The sequence below is a fragment of the Cyanistes caeruleus genome, chromosome 27 (assembly GCF_971803275.1).
Source record: "Cyanistes caeruleus chromosome 27, bCyaCae1.hap1.1, whole genome shotgun sequence".
Classification (NCBI taxonomy): Eukaryota; Metazoa; Chordata; class Aves; order Passeriformes; family Paridae; genus Cyanistes; species Cyanistes caeruleus.
The window spans coordinates 2,810,913-2,826,435 of record NC_141727.1 but is presented as its reverse complement, the minus strand read 5'-3'; the positions used below and the strand labels follow the sequence as shown (position 1 = coordinate 2,826,435).

General features: G+C 57.2%; 2 protein-coding genes across 2 annotated transcripts; one reads left to right on the top strand and one right to left on the bottom strand.

The window, feature by feature from the left end:
* Positions 1-74: 74 nt before the first annotated feature.
* Positions 75-7,577, bottom strand: RETREG3 (reticulophagy regulator family member 3). The gene is made up of 9 exons (XM_086864709.1): positions 7,384-7,577; positions 6,762-6,868; positions 5,601-5,631; positions 4,405-4,531; positions 3,625-3,709; positions 3,080-3,217; positions 2,537-2,616; positions 2,059-2,191; positions 75-1,610 (listed from the first exon to the last, which is right to left on the bottom strand). The coding sequence occupies exons 1-9, from the start codon at positions 7,575-7,577 to the stop codon at positions 1,177-1,179; spliced, it is 1,329 nt and encodes a 442-aa protein (XP_086720835.1). The 3' UTR covers positions 75-1,176.
* A 10-nt stretch (positions 7,578-7,587) lies between these two features.
* On the top strand, positions 7,588-14,724 carry TUBG1 (tubulin gamma 1). Its single transcript, XM_086864708.1, has 11 exons — positions 7,588-7,924; positions 8,132-8,244; positions 8,739-8,906; positions 9,178-9,246; positions 10,041-10,120; positions 10,700-10,826; positions 11,523-11,609; positions 11,820-11,969; positions 13,249-13,401; positions 13,674-13,835; positions 14,052-14,724. Exons 1-11 carry the CDS (start codon positions 7,876-7,878, stop codon positions 14,247-14,249), a joined length of 1,356 nt encoding a protein of 451 aa, XP_086720834.1. The 5' UTR covers positions 7,588-7,875; the 3' UTR covers positions 14,250-14,724.
* The last annotated feature ends 799 nt before the right edge of the window (positions 14,725-15,523 follow it).

The window sequence follows — 15,523 nt, the reverse complement described above, 5'->3', positions numbered from 1 at the left end:
CGGTACCCAGCCCCCCTCCCCGGCTGAGGCCGCCCCCCGCCCCCGATGGGCAGAGTCAGACAAAGAGCAGCCGGTAACGGGGTCCCTGACGAGGTACGTTCTTGGCTGCACAAACGTGATCAGAACCGGGTCTATGGCTTAGGAAAAGTAATGGGGGCACTCGGCGGGCAGAGGGGGGTGGCTCTCCCTGGGGTCTGCTGGTTTGTTCACAGGAGCGCGGCAGGCGCGATCTCCTCAGTCACTGCTGGTCCGGGCTGCTGTCCCTGTCCGGTTCCCACTGCGGGCTCTGCCTGCACAAGGCTGGAGGCAGCAAGGGCCCAGGGGACACACCTCCGCCCTGTCAGCCCTGCTCCACTTCCTCCTTCTCCCAGGAAAACTGCTGCGGGACGCGCAGCCTCGGCCCTGCCCACGGGAACGCACTGGAGCAGCACAAGGGTTTCTAGCAAAGTGTTAGTTGGCTGTTAACAAAGGCTGTTAGTTCAGAAAAGCAACACAAGAGCAGGGGCTACACGTGGATGTTCTTGCAGGTGGTCTGGTGGTCACAACAGGTGTCTTATTGCCATTGAGCTCTTACAAAACAGCATCAGGAGGAGCTGGAGTCGAGGGAGCAGCCAGTGCAAGGAAAACACTGCGGCTGCACAACATCCACAATGGAGCAAGGGGCTTGGTTCCACCTGGAGCTGGATATTGCTGAGAGAGAAGACTTGGATTTGTGCACATATTAAGAGCAGGGAACAGCTGTCTGTGACAGAACAGCATTGAGTCCCAGACACCGTGTCTGAGGGGCTTTGTCCTGTTCCCCTGGTTACACATCAGTGCCAGAACTCAGTGCACAATTGTTCCTGGTGATACTGTCAGTCCCACTGAACTTGAGAGCTGCAGACACCAGATTTATTGTCTTAGAGAAAGTTTTGAGCAGGCAGCATCCTGTCAGACAGTGCAAGGTGATTGTGGAGCTATCCCATCAACGCCTCTTCTCTACAGATTGCCAGTGTCCTTTATTTTAAAATCCAAGCGAGGCTACAGAGTCACAAGTCACACTGTGTACCCAGCCAGGACTGGCTGTCACTTCACTCAGACTCACAGGAGACAATTGAGAGAACTGTGCAAGGCTTTTCCTCCCAGGATTCCCTCCATGATGCGCAACAGAAAACCAGAGGGAAGTGACAGGATGATTTACTGGCCTCGGGAGCCAGTGGGATCCAGCTGATTCAGCTCCGACTGATCCAGCATTTCAAAGTCATCCCCTTCAGCGTCAGTGTCCAAGTCCAAACTGGCGGCTCTGAGGTGAGTCTTTGCCCCTCTCTGGGGATTGGTGCTGCGTGAGGAGCCTGGCTGAGGGGCTCCTGACAGTGCCAGCTGGATCATGCCCCTGGTGACAAAGCCAGCAATGTTGTTGGTGAGATTCTGCACCGATGGCAGTGTGCCAAATTCCTCCTGCTCATATGGGAGCTGCAGATCCTCTGTCCCTTGTGAGCGGTACGCCAGGCTCGGGATCCCAATGCTGGTGTCATCTTCATCATCTATGCCAGTTGCTTCTGGGTTTATGGAAGGGAAGTCAGGGAGATCCCTGGCAAAAGATTCTTCTGGGTCACTGTGACCATCCAGGTCTGGAAGAGGAGAAAGTGCATTAATTGCCAGCGCTCACCAGCACCCACAGGCCCAGGCAGGAGCTGGGCCAGCACCTCCCCTGGATGGACTGTTGGGAGCTCACAGATCACACTCTTCTCAGTGTCTCCCTGCCCCCATCTCAGCTCTTCAGATCCCAGCTCACTCGCTGGTGCTGAAGCAGCCACCTGCTAGAGGGGAGCACCAGCACCCACAGCCAGGCTGGTGGAGCTGGATCTGCCTTTGCAGAGCTGCTGCCCTCGCTCCACTCCAGCACCACAGGAGTGAAGGAGGAAGCTTCAGTTCTGAATAAAACAGGCAGCTCATTTCCAGCAAGGCCGACATCAAACACCCAGACTTCAACAATGGGAGGTAACACATCCTCCCTCTGACCCATCACACTGGCGTCTGCTTGACGTTCCACACCTTCCAGAAGCTGTTTCCTCTCACCTTCTGATCCCTCTGTCAGGGGTGTCTGGCCCCTTGAAAGGTTAAATATCCCATTTTCAGTATAGGAAACCTCAGCATCTGAATGCTCTGAGTCAGAGATGGTCAGTTCCTTGGCGACCACGGAGTCATCCAGCTTTGAAATAGAATATAAAATTGAAAACATCAGCACTAGAAAGGTTATCCCCATGCCTCAAGACAAAACTGATGATGGAGTGGCCTCCAGCTAAACCTGGCCCTCATGGGAGACTGGTACCTGAGACTCATTCACATTTAGTGCAGTTTAGGAGACTGCAGCTGGTACAAGCAGCTCTGGACATTCTTTAGTTCAACAGATGGGAAAGACCCATATGAAAGGACAGTGTCCTCATCTGCTCTCCCATCACTCTCAGCTACACTGTGCTGACACAAAGCCAGATGCTGCATGTCCCCAGTTTGTTTTTTCCAGCTGAGCTCTTCTCTCCCCCAGAGGCTCTGTTACCTTGGGGCAGAATGCAGCCAGCTCCTCTTCGCTGTCACTCCCATCATCCGTGGCTTCCTGACCAAGAGCCCGGCCACGCACTGTTAGAAACCAGACACAAAACTGTTACTGCTGCTGGGGAAAGGCTCTGTGCAGGACCAGAAAACCCCAAACTGCACAAAACAGAGCAGAGCCAGCTCTGTTCCACAGCAGAGCCATGCTAACTTCTGACTGCGGCTGTAGCAGGTTTTTGCTGAGATGAACATGTTTAGAACTCCCTCGCACAGAGCCTTTCCTCCTTTTTCCAGAATAGGGAACACACAGTTCTGGCAGCCAAGAACTGGAGCAGCTCAGTGCTGTGAAAAGCCCACAGCAGCTGCTTCCTAGGAGATGGCTGCAGAGGCGGAACTGCGTCTCTCTCTTCCCAAGGCAGTTCCAAGAATTTGCCATCCCAGACGTGCAGCCTCTACTGCCCACCAAGGCCAGAGCCTCTGTTCACAGCCCGTTTCAGGTATCAAAAATCAAGGTGTAAAACCCTGGGGCCAGAAACGGCACAGAACTCACTCTGCCTCTCGCGCCGCCTCGCTACCATGTATCCCTGGACGCTGAAGTCCAGCCGCTGCAGCAGGGGCTCCAGCCGCAGGTACACGCGCTGCCCCAGCCGGTGGTACACGGCCAGGGGCCACAGCAGGACGAAGAGCACTGCAGTGAGCAGGAATGTGGGTTAGGAGGTTGTTCAGGATGCTGCCTGGCAAACATCCTGCCTGTTTCGTGATGCGGCACAGCACACAGAGCATGGCAGATCTGAGCACTGAGGGTGGTGCTGTGGGAGCCTGTTACAACAGGTGCCATCACCTCTGCCAATTTAACAAAGTTGAGAGGCCAACCTGTTAGTGCTCAGATCTGTAGTTACTAAGCACTCAAACATGTTCTCTCCAAACCAGACTTTGAATCCTGGTCAAGAACCATCACATTCCTGGCAGAATGTATTGTTTTAAATTTTAAAGCCAGTCACAAAAGCTTTCCTTCTGAGCCCCATTTCTTGGACATTCAGCACCCACTCATCTCTTTTCACATGTAAGTCTGTATTGGCAGAGAGATTTACTTACACAGCAAGTATGAGAGCAAGAGCCCAGGGATATACTGGCCCAGGACAGCCAGGAAAGTGAACACTCCACACACTAGAAGGCAAAACTGAAGACATGAGAGACAGTGAGTTTCCAGGGTTAAGCAGTAGGTTCACTCACTTCTTGACCATCTCAGCCTCTGCAAATTCTAGGTCAAGTTATTGTTCCAAAAAGGGTGAAGCCTTCACAATGTCCAACCACCTGCTCCAGCATGGGCAGAGACACAGGGCTGTCTGCCCTCAGAGCCACAGCAGCTGAGGCCTCCTGCCTCAGGGAAAGAGGAGCTTCCCAAAGCAGGGACACTAACAGCAAGGAAGAGGCTGAACTAGAGAGCTCTTCAAGGTGAAGAGGACAAGGGCAATATCACTGTGCTACAGGTTTATCTTTCCATAAACTCAAAAAAAGAAGAAAGAAAAAGCTTGACACACTTTCTCAAACTGTTAAAACCCAGTGAGGAGACAAGTTCGACAGACACTTGAAAAGCCAGAAACCTACAGAAGGAGCAGTCACGCTCTCACTTCAGTGGTGCAATCCACACACTGACATTCACTTTCTCCTCCCTCCTCCACAACCTGATTATTCTGCCTGTGCTTTCCATTTTTCCCCACCATCTAATAGGCATGGTGTTGTGGGAGACCTCCCATGGCAACCTCCCATCCAGGAATGTGTTCAGCCAGTGCTGAATGCCAGCACAGGAGGATCCCCGTGGTCAGCAGAGGCTCCACACCAAACAGGTTATTTCTGAAGACTGTACATTCTCACCTTGCCAGGGCTTTGCCTCTTGAAAATGAAGAGATTACTTAAAAAGTTGGTCCCAGTCACCCATCCTTCAGCCAAATGATGACAGAGCTCTGGCACTCCGAGCAGCCGAGGGTGGACGTATCCCCAGCTGCAGTGAGGGCAGAATTTGGGAACAGATATTGCTGTATCAGTGTCAGGGTTGAAGACCCTTGTTACAAATACTTGTCCCAATGCTTCCTTCTTTCCCACCCAGCACAGAGCTCTAGAGATGAGGGTCACTTGCCCTCCAAGCAGTGCCCTGCCCAAAGCAGTTTATCTACAGCCCCTCTAGCAGCATCCTAGTGTTCCCACAGCACTGAGGAGCAGGAATTTCAGTCAATGGCCTGGACCAGTTTCCATGCTACTGGAGGGAGTGCACAGTGCAGAGGCAAATCAAGTGAATCCATTTACTTTTTCTGTGTTTCTCTGGTCAACTGCAGCCTCCAAGTGTTCAGTATGAGGTCTAGAAGCAGCCTTGCACCTCACTTCATGTTCTCAGTTACTCTGGAGGCCTTGAATTGGTCAGTTTTGTTAGTGCTGCCTAACTGCTAGTCACGAGGACCTGAAGGTTAGAAAGAGCAATTTCTTTTGTGCTTGGGCCTCTTACAAAAAATGAATAAAGACAATTGTCCTTTGGCACCAGCTCAGGTGATTTAATCAGGAGCTGACATCCAGCACAGCCTGGCAGTGGCGGCAGGAAGGTGTGCCCAGAGAGGCAGGTGTGAGCAGTGAGACAACACCTCAGCATTTCTCAACCCATTATTAATGCTGCAGTCAGATCATAACTATGCAGAAACAACTGCTGGAACAAGCCTGTTAAATGTTCCCTATCAAGTCTCAGAAGACTTCATTAATTCCCACAGAAATGCAGCTTTCCTGCCACTGGAGGCCTACACAAGAGGAATTGCTTCTAAGGCAGCACCTCTAACTTCAGGGGGCAGGGAATCAAGCAAGCATATCTGGAGGCTGGTATGAAGGCAAAGTATAATAAAATGGCTTGGGCAAGTCAAAAACTTCTCATGACCACCTGACTGCACCTGGGTCTCCATCTGTCCTCCGCTGAGCAGCTCCCAGCTCCCTCCTCCCTTGTCCCCAGGAGCCAACATCCCAAGCATGTGCAGGTAACAACACAGTATCACAACAAAGTATCACATTAGAGGAGTCAATTAGTTTCCTACCTCTCATTGTCTAATTCATCAGGTCTCGCCACTAAAATATTAAGAACAGACACTACATTAGTTGCAAGGAATTTGCCATGGGAATGCTTAGCTCTTGGGATTTGAGTAAAGCTTTAATGAGCTGGGAAACACCTGGAAAAGACATTAACTGTAATTACAGGATGGAGATGCATCAGTCCATAACACATCTTGAGCATGTACGTGTGACAGTACAGGACTGCAAGAGTCTCCCTGTTGCTCCTCGGTGTTTGCTAGAGGCTGCCCAGTTCCCTCTCCCCCACTCCCTGCACACACCAGCTGGGGAAGAGGAACAGCCTGCAGACTGGAGGCATCAAGGATTTAAGGCTTTTGATACTTTCCCACCCAGGCTGGGACTTGAAAGGGATGTACCAGCCACCCTGAGAGATCAGATCAGAGGGATGAGGGAGTTGTACAGATGCTGGCTTCTAAGAAGGAGCCTGAGCCAAGCTTTGAAACCAAGGAAAGCTTTAATGTCTTCCCAGGAACTAGAGAGAACACAGATTGAAGCAGGAAGCTGGGAGCTGAACTTGCTGGTTAGTCAGGGAACCAGCTCTGGGAACATGCAGGCCCTCACACTCCTCCAAACTAACCTGTCCATGCAAAGCCAAGGGACCCCGAGCTGCTCGGATTGGGGTTGTTCATCAGTGTATTAATGTCACAAAGGAGGGATACAACTGCTTTGGTTACTGAAAGCTGAAAACTAACTTCATTAACAGCCTCTTCTCCCAAAGAAATCTCTGATCAACAGCAAGGCTGCGATTTGTCTTCATCCTAAACTGGGTTATTATGGATTCTGAGGAGGAATCCAGATGAGTTCCACATACACTTCAATTTCTCACTCTGGTACTGAATGCTTAGAAAGTGAATCACTGTCTCAAGCCTGCACTAGGTCACGTACACCCTGTGGTTCAGGATGACAAGACAAATACCAGTGTCACAAGCACAGAAAGAACTTTTGTTTACACAGCTTAGAATATTCCAGCTCCAGAAAGAGCCTGCCTGCAATACTCTTGCCAGCTTCTAGACCCTTAAAGCAAAATACCCAGGTTTTAACAATGTAACTGCAGACAGTGCAGAGCCTGTACTTCTGGGGCTGGAAATGGGGCTTGTTTGCTGCTATGAGCTCAAAATGTAACTTACCACCAATTTCTGGCCAGATTTTATGCTTCCACTGGTCTAGACACACTACTACTATGAGGGACAATGCAGTCAGAAACAGCAAACGAAGGGAAGTCAGAGCAAAGAACCTGTGGGGAAGAAACCAATGAGTCGGTACTGGCCAGATCTTTATGAGACACAAAAGGGTAACACAAACCAACCTAAAATCAGTCACTCAGAGGGAAAACTCAGCACCTGCTATTCAGTGAGCACACAGCGTGCTCCGGAAGCAGCTGCCAGCTGACCCTGGTTTGCTCGTATCAGTTCTCCCTGCTGTACAGCTCCTGTCCCAGGCAAGCTGCCCTCCCTCCCCTGCCACAGCAGGCTGAGTTTTCCCAGGCAGTTTGTTGCTCTTAGGGACAAGGACAGCACGGGGACGGCAGCGGACCCAGCGTTCCCAGGTCCCTCCTGTCCGGAACGGGACACGGAGCAAACACGCGGCTCCTTACGGACCGTTCCTCCCCGGGAGCAGCTCCCGCAGGCTCCCCGACCCCCGCAGCCCCGGCGATGGGGGCCCGGCGGAGCGCGCCTCCCGAGGCAGGGCCGCTGCGCCGCTCGCCCTGCGCGGCCCGGTCCCGGTCCCGGTCCCAGCCCCGCCGCTCACCAGAACAGGCCGTGCACCGCCGCCCAGCACAGCGCGCTGCGGCCCGGCCGCTCCCACACCAGCGCGGCCTGCACGGCGCCCAGCAGCGGCTCGTAGGGCCCGAGGCGGCAGCGCAGCGCCGCGCTCAGCGCCTGCACACGCCGCTGCCGCTCGCCGGGCCCGGGCCCGGGCCCCGCCGCCGCCGCTGCCGCCATCGCTCCCTCACGGCGTCAACATCCGCCCGCCCGTCGCGCGCGCGCGCGCGCCCGCCGCAGGTATGGCGGCGCCCTGCCACAGGCTGCAGCTCCGTCCTGTGCGCCGCCATCTTGCGCAGGCGCGGGCCGCGCCCCCTGGCGGGACGCACGCGCGTTGCCAGGGCGCCGCCGGGGGCGGAGGTGCGCGGTGCTGCCCCGGAAGCGAGCAGTGCGCACGCGCGCTGCCGTTGGCGCCGGCGGGAGACGCGGCGGTACCGGAGTCGGGCGGGGCGCGGAGCGGAGCGGAGCCTCGGCCGCGATGCCGCGGGAGATCATCACCCTGCAGCTGGGCCAGTGCGGCAACCAGAGTGAGCGCGCCACGGCCGTGGGGGGCCCGGGAGAGCGCGCACCGGGTGGGGTCGGGATGCTGTGGGGGGGCCAGCGAGCGGGCCTGGCGGGACGGGGCGGGGCTTCAAGCGAATGGGGCGGGGCCTGCGGACCGGGGCGCTCCGGGCCCTGCCCCGGCCCCGGTCCCGGTCCCGCTGCCCGGCCCGTCTGACCGCGCCTCCCCGCAGTCGGGTTCGAGTTCTGGAAGCAGCTCTGCGCCGAGCACGGCATCAGCCCCGAGGGCATCGTGGAAGAGTTCGCCACCGAGGGCACCGACCGCAAGGACGTCTTCTTTTACCAGGTACCGGCAGCCGCAGGCCGTGGAGCGGGCACACCGCGCCCAGTGTGCTGTGCCCGGCGGTGCAGCTGGGCTGTGTGTGCCCCTGCAGCCCGCTCCGCAGCCCCTGCGGGCACACGGATGGCTGGGCGAGCACGGAGCGTGCCGGTGGGAGCGGCGGCTCAGCCCCGGCTCCTGCTTGCAGCCCGCTCCGGGCTCCCGCCTGCGCTGCCGCTGTGTTAGCGGAGCGCTGTGGAGGCGGAGCAGAGGCACGAGGCTGTGGTGCCATAGATAGTGTCTTATGTAAGCACCAAGAGTTCCCCCTCCCGCGCTGGGAGTGCTCTGGGGCACCAGGGATGCTGCAGTGAGGATAAGCTGCACAGGACCAGCCTCTCTTTTCCCCTCTGGCCAGGCCTGGCCATGTGGGGCTCAGCTGCAGCCAGGGGGTAGCTCCTGCTCTAGCAGTGGAAGTGGCACCGAGCTGCAGCAGCATCAAGATCCTCTTGCTCCCGTTGTAGGCAGATGATGAGCACTACATCCCCCGGGCTGTGCTGCTGGACCTGGAGCCCCGTGTCATCCACTCCATCCTCAACTCCCCTTACGCCAACCTTTACAACCCAGAAAACATCTACCTGTCCGAGCATGGAGGGGGAGCTGGCAACAACTGGGCCAGTGGCTTCTCGCAGGTACCAGCTCTAGTGCTGCTGGGTGAGACACAGGGCAGCTCTTCAGCTCTGGGGCTTTGTCCTGGCTCCCTCATGTCAGCTCAGTCCCAGTTTGTGAAGAACAGCTCGTCACTGGCAGGGACTGATGTCTCTGGGACTGTGTTCCTGAGCCCTGTGGTACCCTGGGAACAGGACCACACTGCCAGTCTGACTTGACTTCACAGCAAGCTTGAGCAGCTCTTCTCTATGTTCTGTGGGAAAGGAGCTAAACCAGTCCTGATCTCTCTTGCAGGGAGAAAAGATCCATGAAGATATTTTTGACATAATAGACAGAGAGGCTGATGGGAGTGACAGTTTGGAAGTAAGTAAACAAGGGACTTGGATCCAGTGGCCCTGCCTGGTGTTTTCCCAGCTTGGTTGCTCTTTGTAAGGTTGAGCTCAGCACTCCAATGGGCACAGACTTGCTCAGTGAGCTTCTGGGACTGAGCACAGGACATGTAGAGAGGGGATCTAGGGACAGGAGGTCTGTCCATCCCCACTCCACCTGCCAGCCTGCCCCAGAAGTTCTTTCACTGTTGGCTTGTGGAGCATTTTTCTTTACACTGTCTGTGTGAACCCATACCCTGTGTGCAGACAGGGCTGCTGGGTGCTCCTGTCAGGCTGTGACATGGCAGCAGGGGAAGGGAGACCATCACCAGAACAAGATGGCACAAGATTGGAGTGCCTGTTGTGGGAGCTGAGCTGGAGTCAGGCAGTGGGAGCTTGGCCTCGGTCATTCTAGAGGGAGAGAGGGGTGTGAAGGACCCAGGAAAGGGCTGAGAATGTGCAGTTCCATTTCCTGTGACTGACTGGACCCTGGAGGTGACATTGGAGCTATTCCAATCCTGTTCTGGGTGGGAGGAATCCTGAGCTCCCGAGCAGATGTTGCCCTTTGCGGGGTGTGTAGAGATGCAGATCCCACGGTGTGGGCAGGAGTGGCCTGAGGAGCTGTGGCTGCTGCTGGGGTCAGTCTCTGCTGCATCCGTGCTCCCAGCAGCCACGAGGAGCTCTGACCTTGTCTGGCAGGTCTCTGCTGGAGGTAGTGAGGGTGACACATTGTCTGTCTGCTCTGGGGCTGAGCTTCACCTTCAGCACCTGCCTTCTGCTTCCTTCCAGGGATTTGTGCTTTGCCACTCTATTGCTGGTGGAACAGGCTCTGGGCTGGGCTCGTACCTTCTGGAGAGACTGAATGACAGGTGAGCACAGCCCTGTCCCCTTCCCACACTGCAGTGCCTGGCCCAGCCTGGGCAGCCTGCCTGGAGCGGGAGCGCTGACTCAGAGCCACCACCCCCACCCAAACACTGCCTTGTGCAATCCCTGGCATGCTGCCTGCAGAAGGCTGACTCCTGATACGCCTGGGGACTTCAGAGGCTCTGAAACTGGACTCCTTCTGTCCAAGCTCTGCCATCCCTCAGATGTTCTTATCAGGCAGCTGCCTGTGGACACCCTGACAGTGCAGGGGAGGGTGGGAGGCTCTGGTTGAAGGCTGTGAGTTGCCATCCTGGCCTGTTTCAGCTTGCATCCTCTTGAAAAGACTTGTGAGCGGCTGCTTAATCAGCCTGTGGATGGCTCAGCCTCCCTGTAGCTCCTCTGGCAGCCTTGTGCTGCTGGGGTAGGCATTGCTGGGACACATTCTCTCCCTCCCTGGGAGCCACTCTGGCTGCAGCTTTGGTGACTCACCCTGTCCTGAGCCCTGGAGACTGCTAAGGCAGCTTGTGGGAGGGGAGAGTGCAGCTTGATGCTGTTAACCCTTGAGATGCTGCCCTTCTCACTAGGTATCCAAAGAAACTGGTGGAGACCTACTCGGTGTTCCCAAACCAGGATGAGATGAGCGATGTTGTAGTCCAGCCATACAACTCTCTGCTGACACTGAAGAGGCTGACCCAGAATGCTGACTGTGTGGTAAGAGGCCTGTGGTGCAGCCAGTCCTGAGGAGTCGTCCTTGTCCCCACAGCTCAGATCTGGGGCCCATCCTGGGGCCAGCACAGTGACAGCACCGTGTGCCTGTGAGCCCCAGGTGCAGCAATGAGTGCACCCCGAACAGAAGGGCCAAGCAGATGTGGCCCCCAGGACCCCCACTGGTGCTAACCCCTGCAGAGCTGCCTGGCATTTCTGCCTTGGTGGTTCTTCCCAAGGCAGTGAGGACTAGCTGTGCTTCCTCTGTGGAGCTGTGCTGCAGCCCCTGCCTGAATGCAACACCTGTGTCATTTGCAGCACCCACAGGGTCCCCAGCCAGGCAGCGCCTTCAGCCAGGTCTGCCCGAGACACTGCTCGTCCCCTGCAGCTGCACCCTGCATGTGGCAGTGGAGGAGCAGTTGCACTGGAGCTGCTGCAGCTGACACTGCTGCAGTGCTGACCCAGGGGCAGAGCTCTTTGGGAGAGCTGGGGAGCACAGCCAGGAGGGAGGGAAGAGGTTCCATTGACGGTGTCAGTTACGTGCCACAGATGAGTCAGCTTATGGTTTCAAGTGTCTGCCACTTGTACAGATGGCTCCACTCAGGCCCTGTGCTGGACCACCAGTGCCCTGGGACACATGGCCAGGACTGCCCTTCCTCAGCTGCCTCAGGGGCCCTTCACAGAGCCAGGTTTCTCTTGCAGGTGGTTCTGGACAACACAGCCTTGAATCGGATCGCAACAGACCGGCTGCACATTCAGAACCCATCATTCTCACAGATCAACCAGCTGGTGAGGACTTGTCCCTCAGGAGAAGCCAGCATGGGGTTTCCCTGCTGTGTTCAGTTTAGTCTGAACCTGCTTCATGGGCTGGGCTCAGGGGTGGGCAGCCTGGAGCTGTGAGGGTCCTGTGCCCTTCCAGGCACCCCAGCTTCCCTTGGCATGTCTGAGGCAGGTTTGACATGCTCTGCAACCCTCTGCTGACCCTGTCCTCTCCCCTAGGTCTCCACCATCATGTCTGCCAGCACCACCACGCTCAGGTATCCCGGGTACATGAACAACGACCTCATCGGGCTGATTGCCTCGCTCATCCCCACGCCCCGGCTGCACTTCCTCATGACGGGGTACACGCCACTCACCACCGACCAGTCGGTAAGGCAGCCCCAGGCTCTCCTTCCCATCCCCAAGGGCAGAGAAGCTGCCACACTCACCTTGCAGCATCTGTTAGCCCCGTCTTGGTGTGAGCTGTCACTGCACGTCCCAAATCCCAGCCCACGTGCTCACACCATGTGACTGCTGCATGTGCAATGAATCAGACATGAGCAGGGAGCTGTGCTTGTGCCAGGCTACCTGCTGCACGCATCAGGGCGGCTGTCAAGATCATCGTGGTCAGGACTGGCAAAAGCCACCCTTAGCAATGATGAGAGCAAGGCCAGGAGAGTGGTTCTGCCGTTCCTGTGAGCCATTGGCTTCGACAATTTGGATCCAAACCCTAATGCTCGTTGTCACTGATGGTGGGCTACAGGTGTCAGCCCTTTCCTGAAACTCAGTCTGTGTCTGAGAGTGAATCTGCTGCTCCTCTGCACTACAAGTGCTGCTTCTTGCCTTTGGCTTGTCCCTAACTGGTGTCCCCCAGCCTCCTGGTGCCAGTGGGGCAGTTCTGTTTCGGGAGGTGCTCACCTGCACTGGCCCACCGCGGTCCGGAAGGAACTAACAGCTGCTCTTCTCCTCTCCCTCTGTGCATTTCCTCAGGATGTTTCTCAGAGAAGCAAATCTGAAAAACTGCTGGCTCTGAAAAGGGTATCAGTGTGTGATCTGTCCTCCGAGGGAGGAGTGCGGGCAGGGCTCAGCCAATGGCTCAACCAGTGCAGGAGGGACTGCCACCTCAGCCAGCTGTCCCTGCTGTGGGGCAGTCTGGGTGCTGGCCCTGGCTGTGAACCCCCCTGGCCAGTAACAGCTGGGCAAAGCCCCAACAGCACTCAGGGAGGGCAGTGGCCAGGCTGCCCATGGCTCAGAGCTGGGCAAGGCAGGGAGGGCATGGAGTGGGGAACAAGTCCTTTCCTGTTGAACCCCCGTTGCTCCCTGCCTGGCAGTGGGACAGGATTTATGTTTGACAATGACAACATAAAACAGGTCCCTGACCCTCTGTTTTCAGCTGAGCTTCACCCCCAGCCCCTGCTGTGCTGCAGGGTGGGGACCAGACAGCTCCCAAGCTGGAGCCTTTACTGACACTCTGTTTCTTGGCCTGGCTGTGCCTGTTGTGTGGTGCTGGGATTTCTTTTGTCTTGCATGCGGCTTTGCATGTGACTCTATCCTCAGGGTGAGGGCATCTCTGTCCAGCTGCCCCCTGCTCCTGTGTGTGTGTGTAGCAGGCAGCAGGAGAGCAGGAGCAGCACACCTACTCCCTCTGACCCCTGGCTGGCCTGTGCAGGTGGCCAGCGTGAGGAAAACCACAGTCCTGGATGTGATGAGAAGGCTGCTGCAGCCTAAAAACGTGATGGTGTCCACAGGGCGAGATAGGCAGACCAACCACTGCTACATCGCCATCCTCAACATCATCCAGGGAGAGGTGGATCCTACACAGGTGAGTTCCTCTGGCTGTTCAGGTACTGATGGCCATGGTGTGGCCCAGGGAAGAGCATGGTCACTGTCTGTGCAAGGATCCTGGGGTGAGACTTAGGCAGCGTCTGAGAGCTGGCTTCAGATTGCTCCTGTTTGGGCTTTGGCCTCATGGAAAGGCTACAGTCATGCTGAAATCCACCTTCCCATGGCTGTATCTCTTGCAGCTCCTGGGTCTGCTGCAGCCAAGCTGTTTGTCCCTCAACTTGGTGCCCCTTGCTGTTCTCATCCCACCAGGTTCACAAGAGTCTGCAGCGGATCCGGGAGAGGAAGTTGGCCAACTTCATCCCCTGGGGCCCTGCCAGCATCCAGGTGGCTTTGTCCCGCAAGTCCCCTTACCTGCCATCCGCTCACCGTGTCAGTGGGCTCATGATGGCAAACCACACCAACATCTCCTCGGTGAGTGCCTTTCCTCACCACGCCGGGCTCTGCAGCCCCAGACCTCGTGTCTCTTCAGTCTGGGCCTGTCACAAAGCCAGGGACGGGGTGGGTGGCTCCCAGCAGGGCTCAGGTCTGGTCTAGGGTCCTCTCCTCAGTCCTGCTGGCCGAGGTGCCCTTCTCTTGGGAAGGGTCCCTGGGGAGCTGTGGCCCCCCTGACCCTGCGCCGCTCTCCAGCTGTTTGAGCGGACGTGCCGGCAGTACGACAAACTGCGCAAGCGAGAGGCCTTCCTGGAGCAGTTCCGCAAGGAGGACATCTTCAAGGACAACTTCGACGAGCTGGACAACTCCCGGGAGATCGTGCAGCAGCTGATCGATGAGTATCACGCAGCCACACGCCCTGACTACATCTCCTGGGGCACGCAGGAACAGTGAGTGCCACGCCGGGAGACGGGAAGGTCCCATGGCCACCCCCACGCACGCCGGCAGGGCTCGTCTCGGCCGTGCCCACGTTTCTCACCCCTCAGCGCTGCCTGGCACGGCAGAGCCCTCTGTGGAAGGCCCTCTGTGGGGAGCCTGCAGCTCCTCAGCGGGGGACAGCCCCCGCCCCACCGTGTGCCCTGGCCCAGGACAGGACTGGGGCAGCTGCGCGCTCTGCTGGGAGGGAACCTCTGCCTGTGGGAGCAAAACTTGCTGTAAGGAGGAGGAGAGTGACCCTGGGGCTGGGAACAGGCCTGGCCCCCTGAGTTGGGTGCACACAACCCCCGTGGCCAAAGGCTCCGTGTGGCTGAGCTAGTCCTTGCCCTGGGCAGGAGCCTTGTTCCTTCTTGGCCAGATCAGGCCTGGGGCACGGGCTGTATCTATATTTTTGTAGGTTATTTTGCTTTAATAAAGGCCATTCCTGCACTGATGCTGCCTGCATGACTCCAGATTGAGCAGCCAGGCAGGGAAGCCAGATGCAGAGACTAGGGCCTTGTCTGGCTGGCCAGCTGGCCCCATGGCACAGGAGCACCATGGCCACTGCTCATCAGCACGTCCTGGGGTGTGCAGGGCCAGCTCTGCCCCAGCGGGCAGTGCCACGGGGCCCAGGCAGCACTGGGCAACTGCTGCAGCAGAGCCAGAAATACTGGCAGGACCTGACCAGGCTGACCAGGGCTGGGACCGGCACCGCCCTGCCCGCAGAGCACACAGCACCCACATGGATCTTCTGCAGGAGTGAGGCCCTGTGCAGGGGTGGGCCGTGAGAGCCTGGGGGTGCTCTCACCACTCAGGATCTGAGGCAGGGGACATGGGCTTGAGGCCGTACAGTGTCAGGGGATATGGACACAGCAGCTCTGGTTCTGACCTGTGGCAGTTGGGCTGTAAGCTGGGGACAAGGGGCAGTGCTGGCGCCATCCCAAGCCCAGGTAACCCACGGTGAAAATTAGCATCTTCCTCTTAGCCTTCAGGGCACAGAGCAGACGACCAAAAATACAGCCACCGTGGCAGCAGGAGCTCCCACGCCCTCTTTGGCAGCAGCGCCCGTGGCTGGGGCAGTTCCCCCCGCCGGGGCAGCCAGTGCCAGGGGCTGCCGGGGAGCTGGAGCTGCCTGTGCTCTTGGTGAAATGCCAAAGGTCGCCTGGCAGTGACCAGAGGGACAGCAGTCCCTGCCCCCAAGGACACGCTGTGCTGCTCCTCCCCGCTGCCTGTCCCAGGCCCTGCTGCCCTGG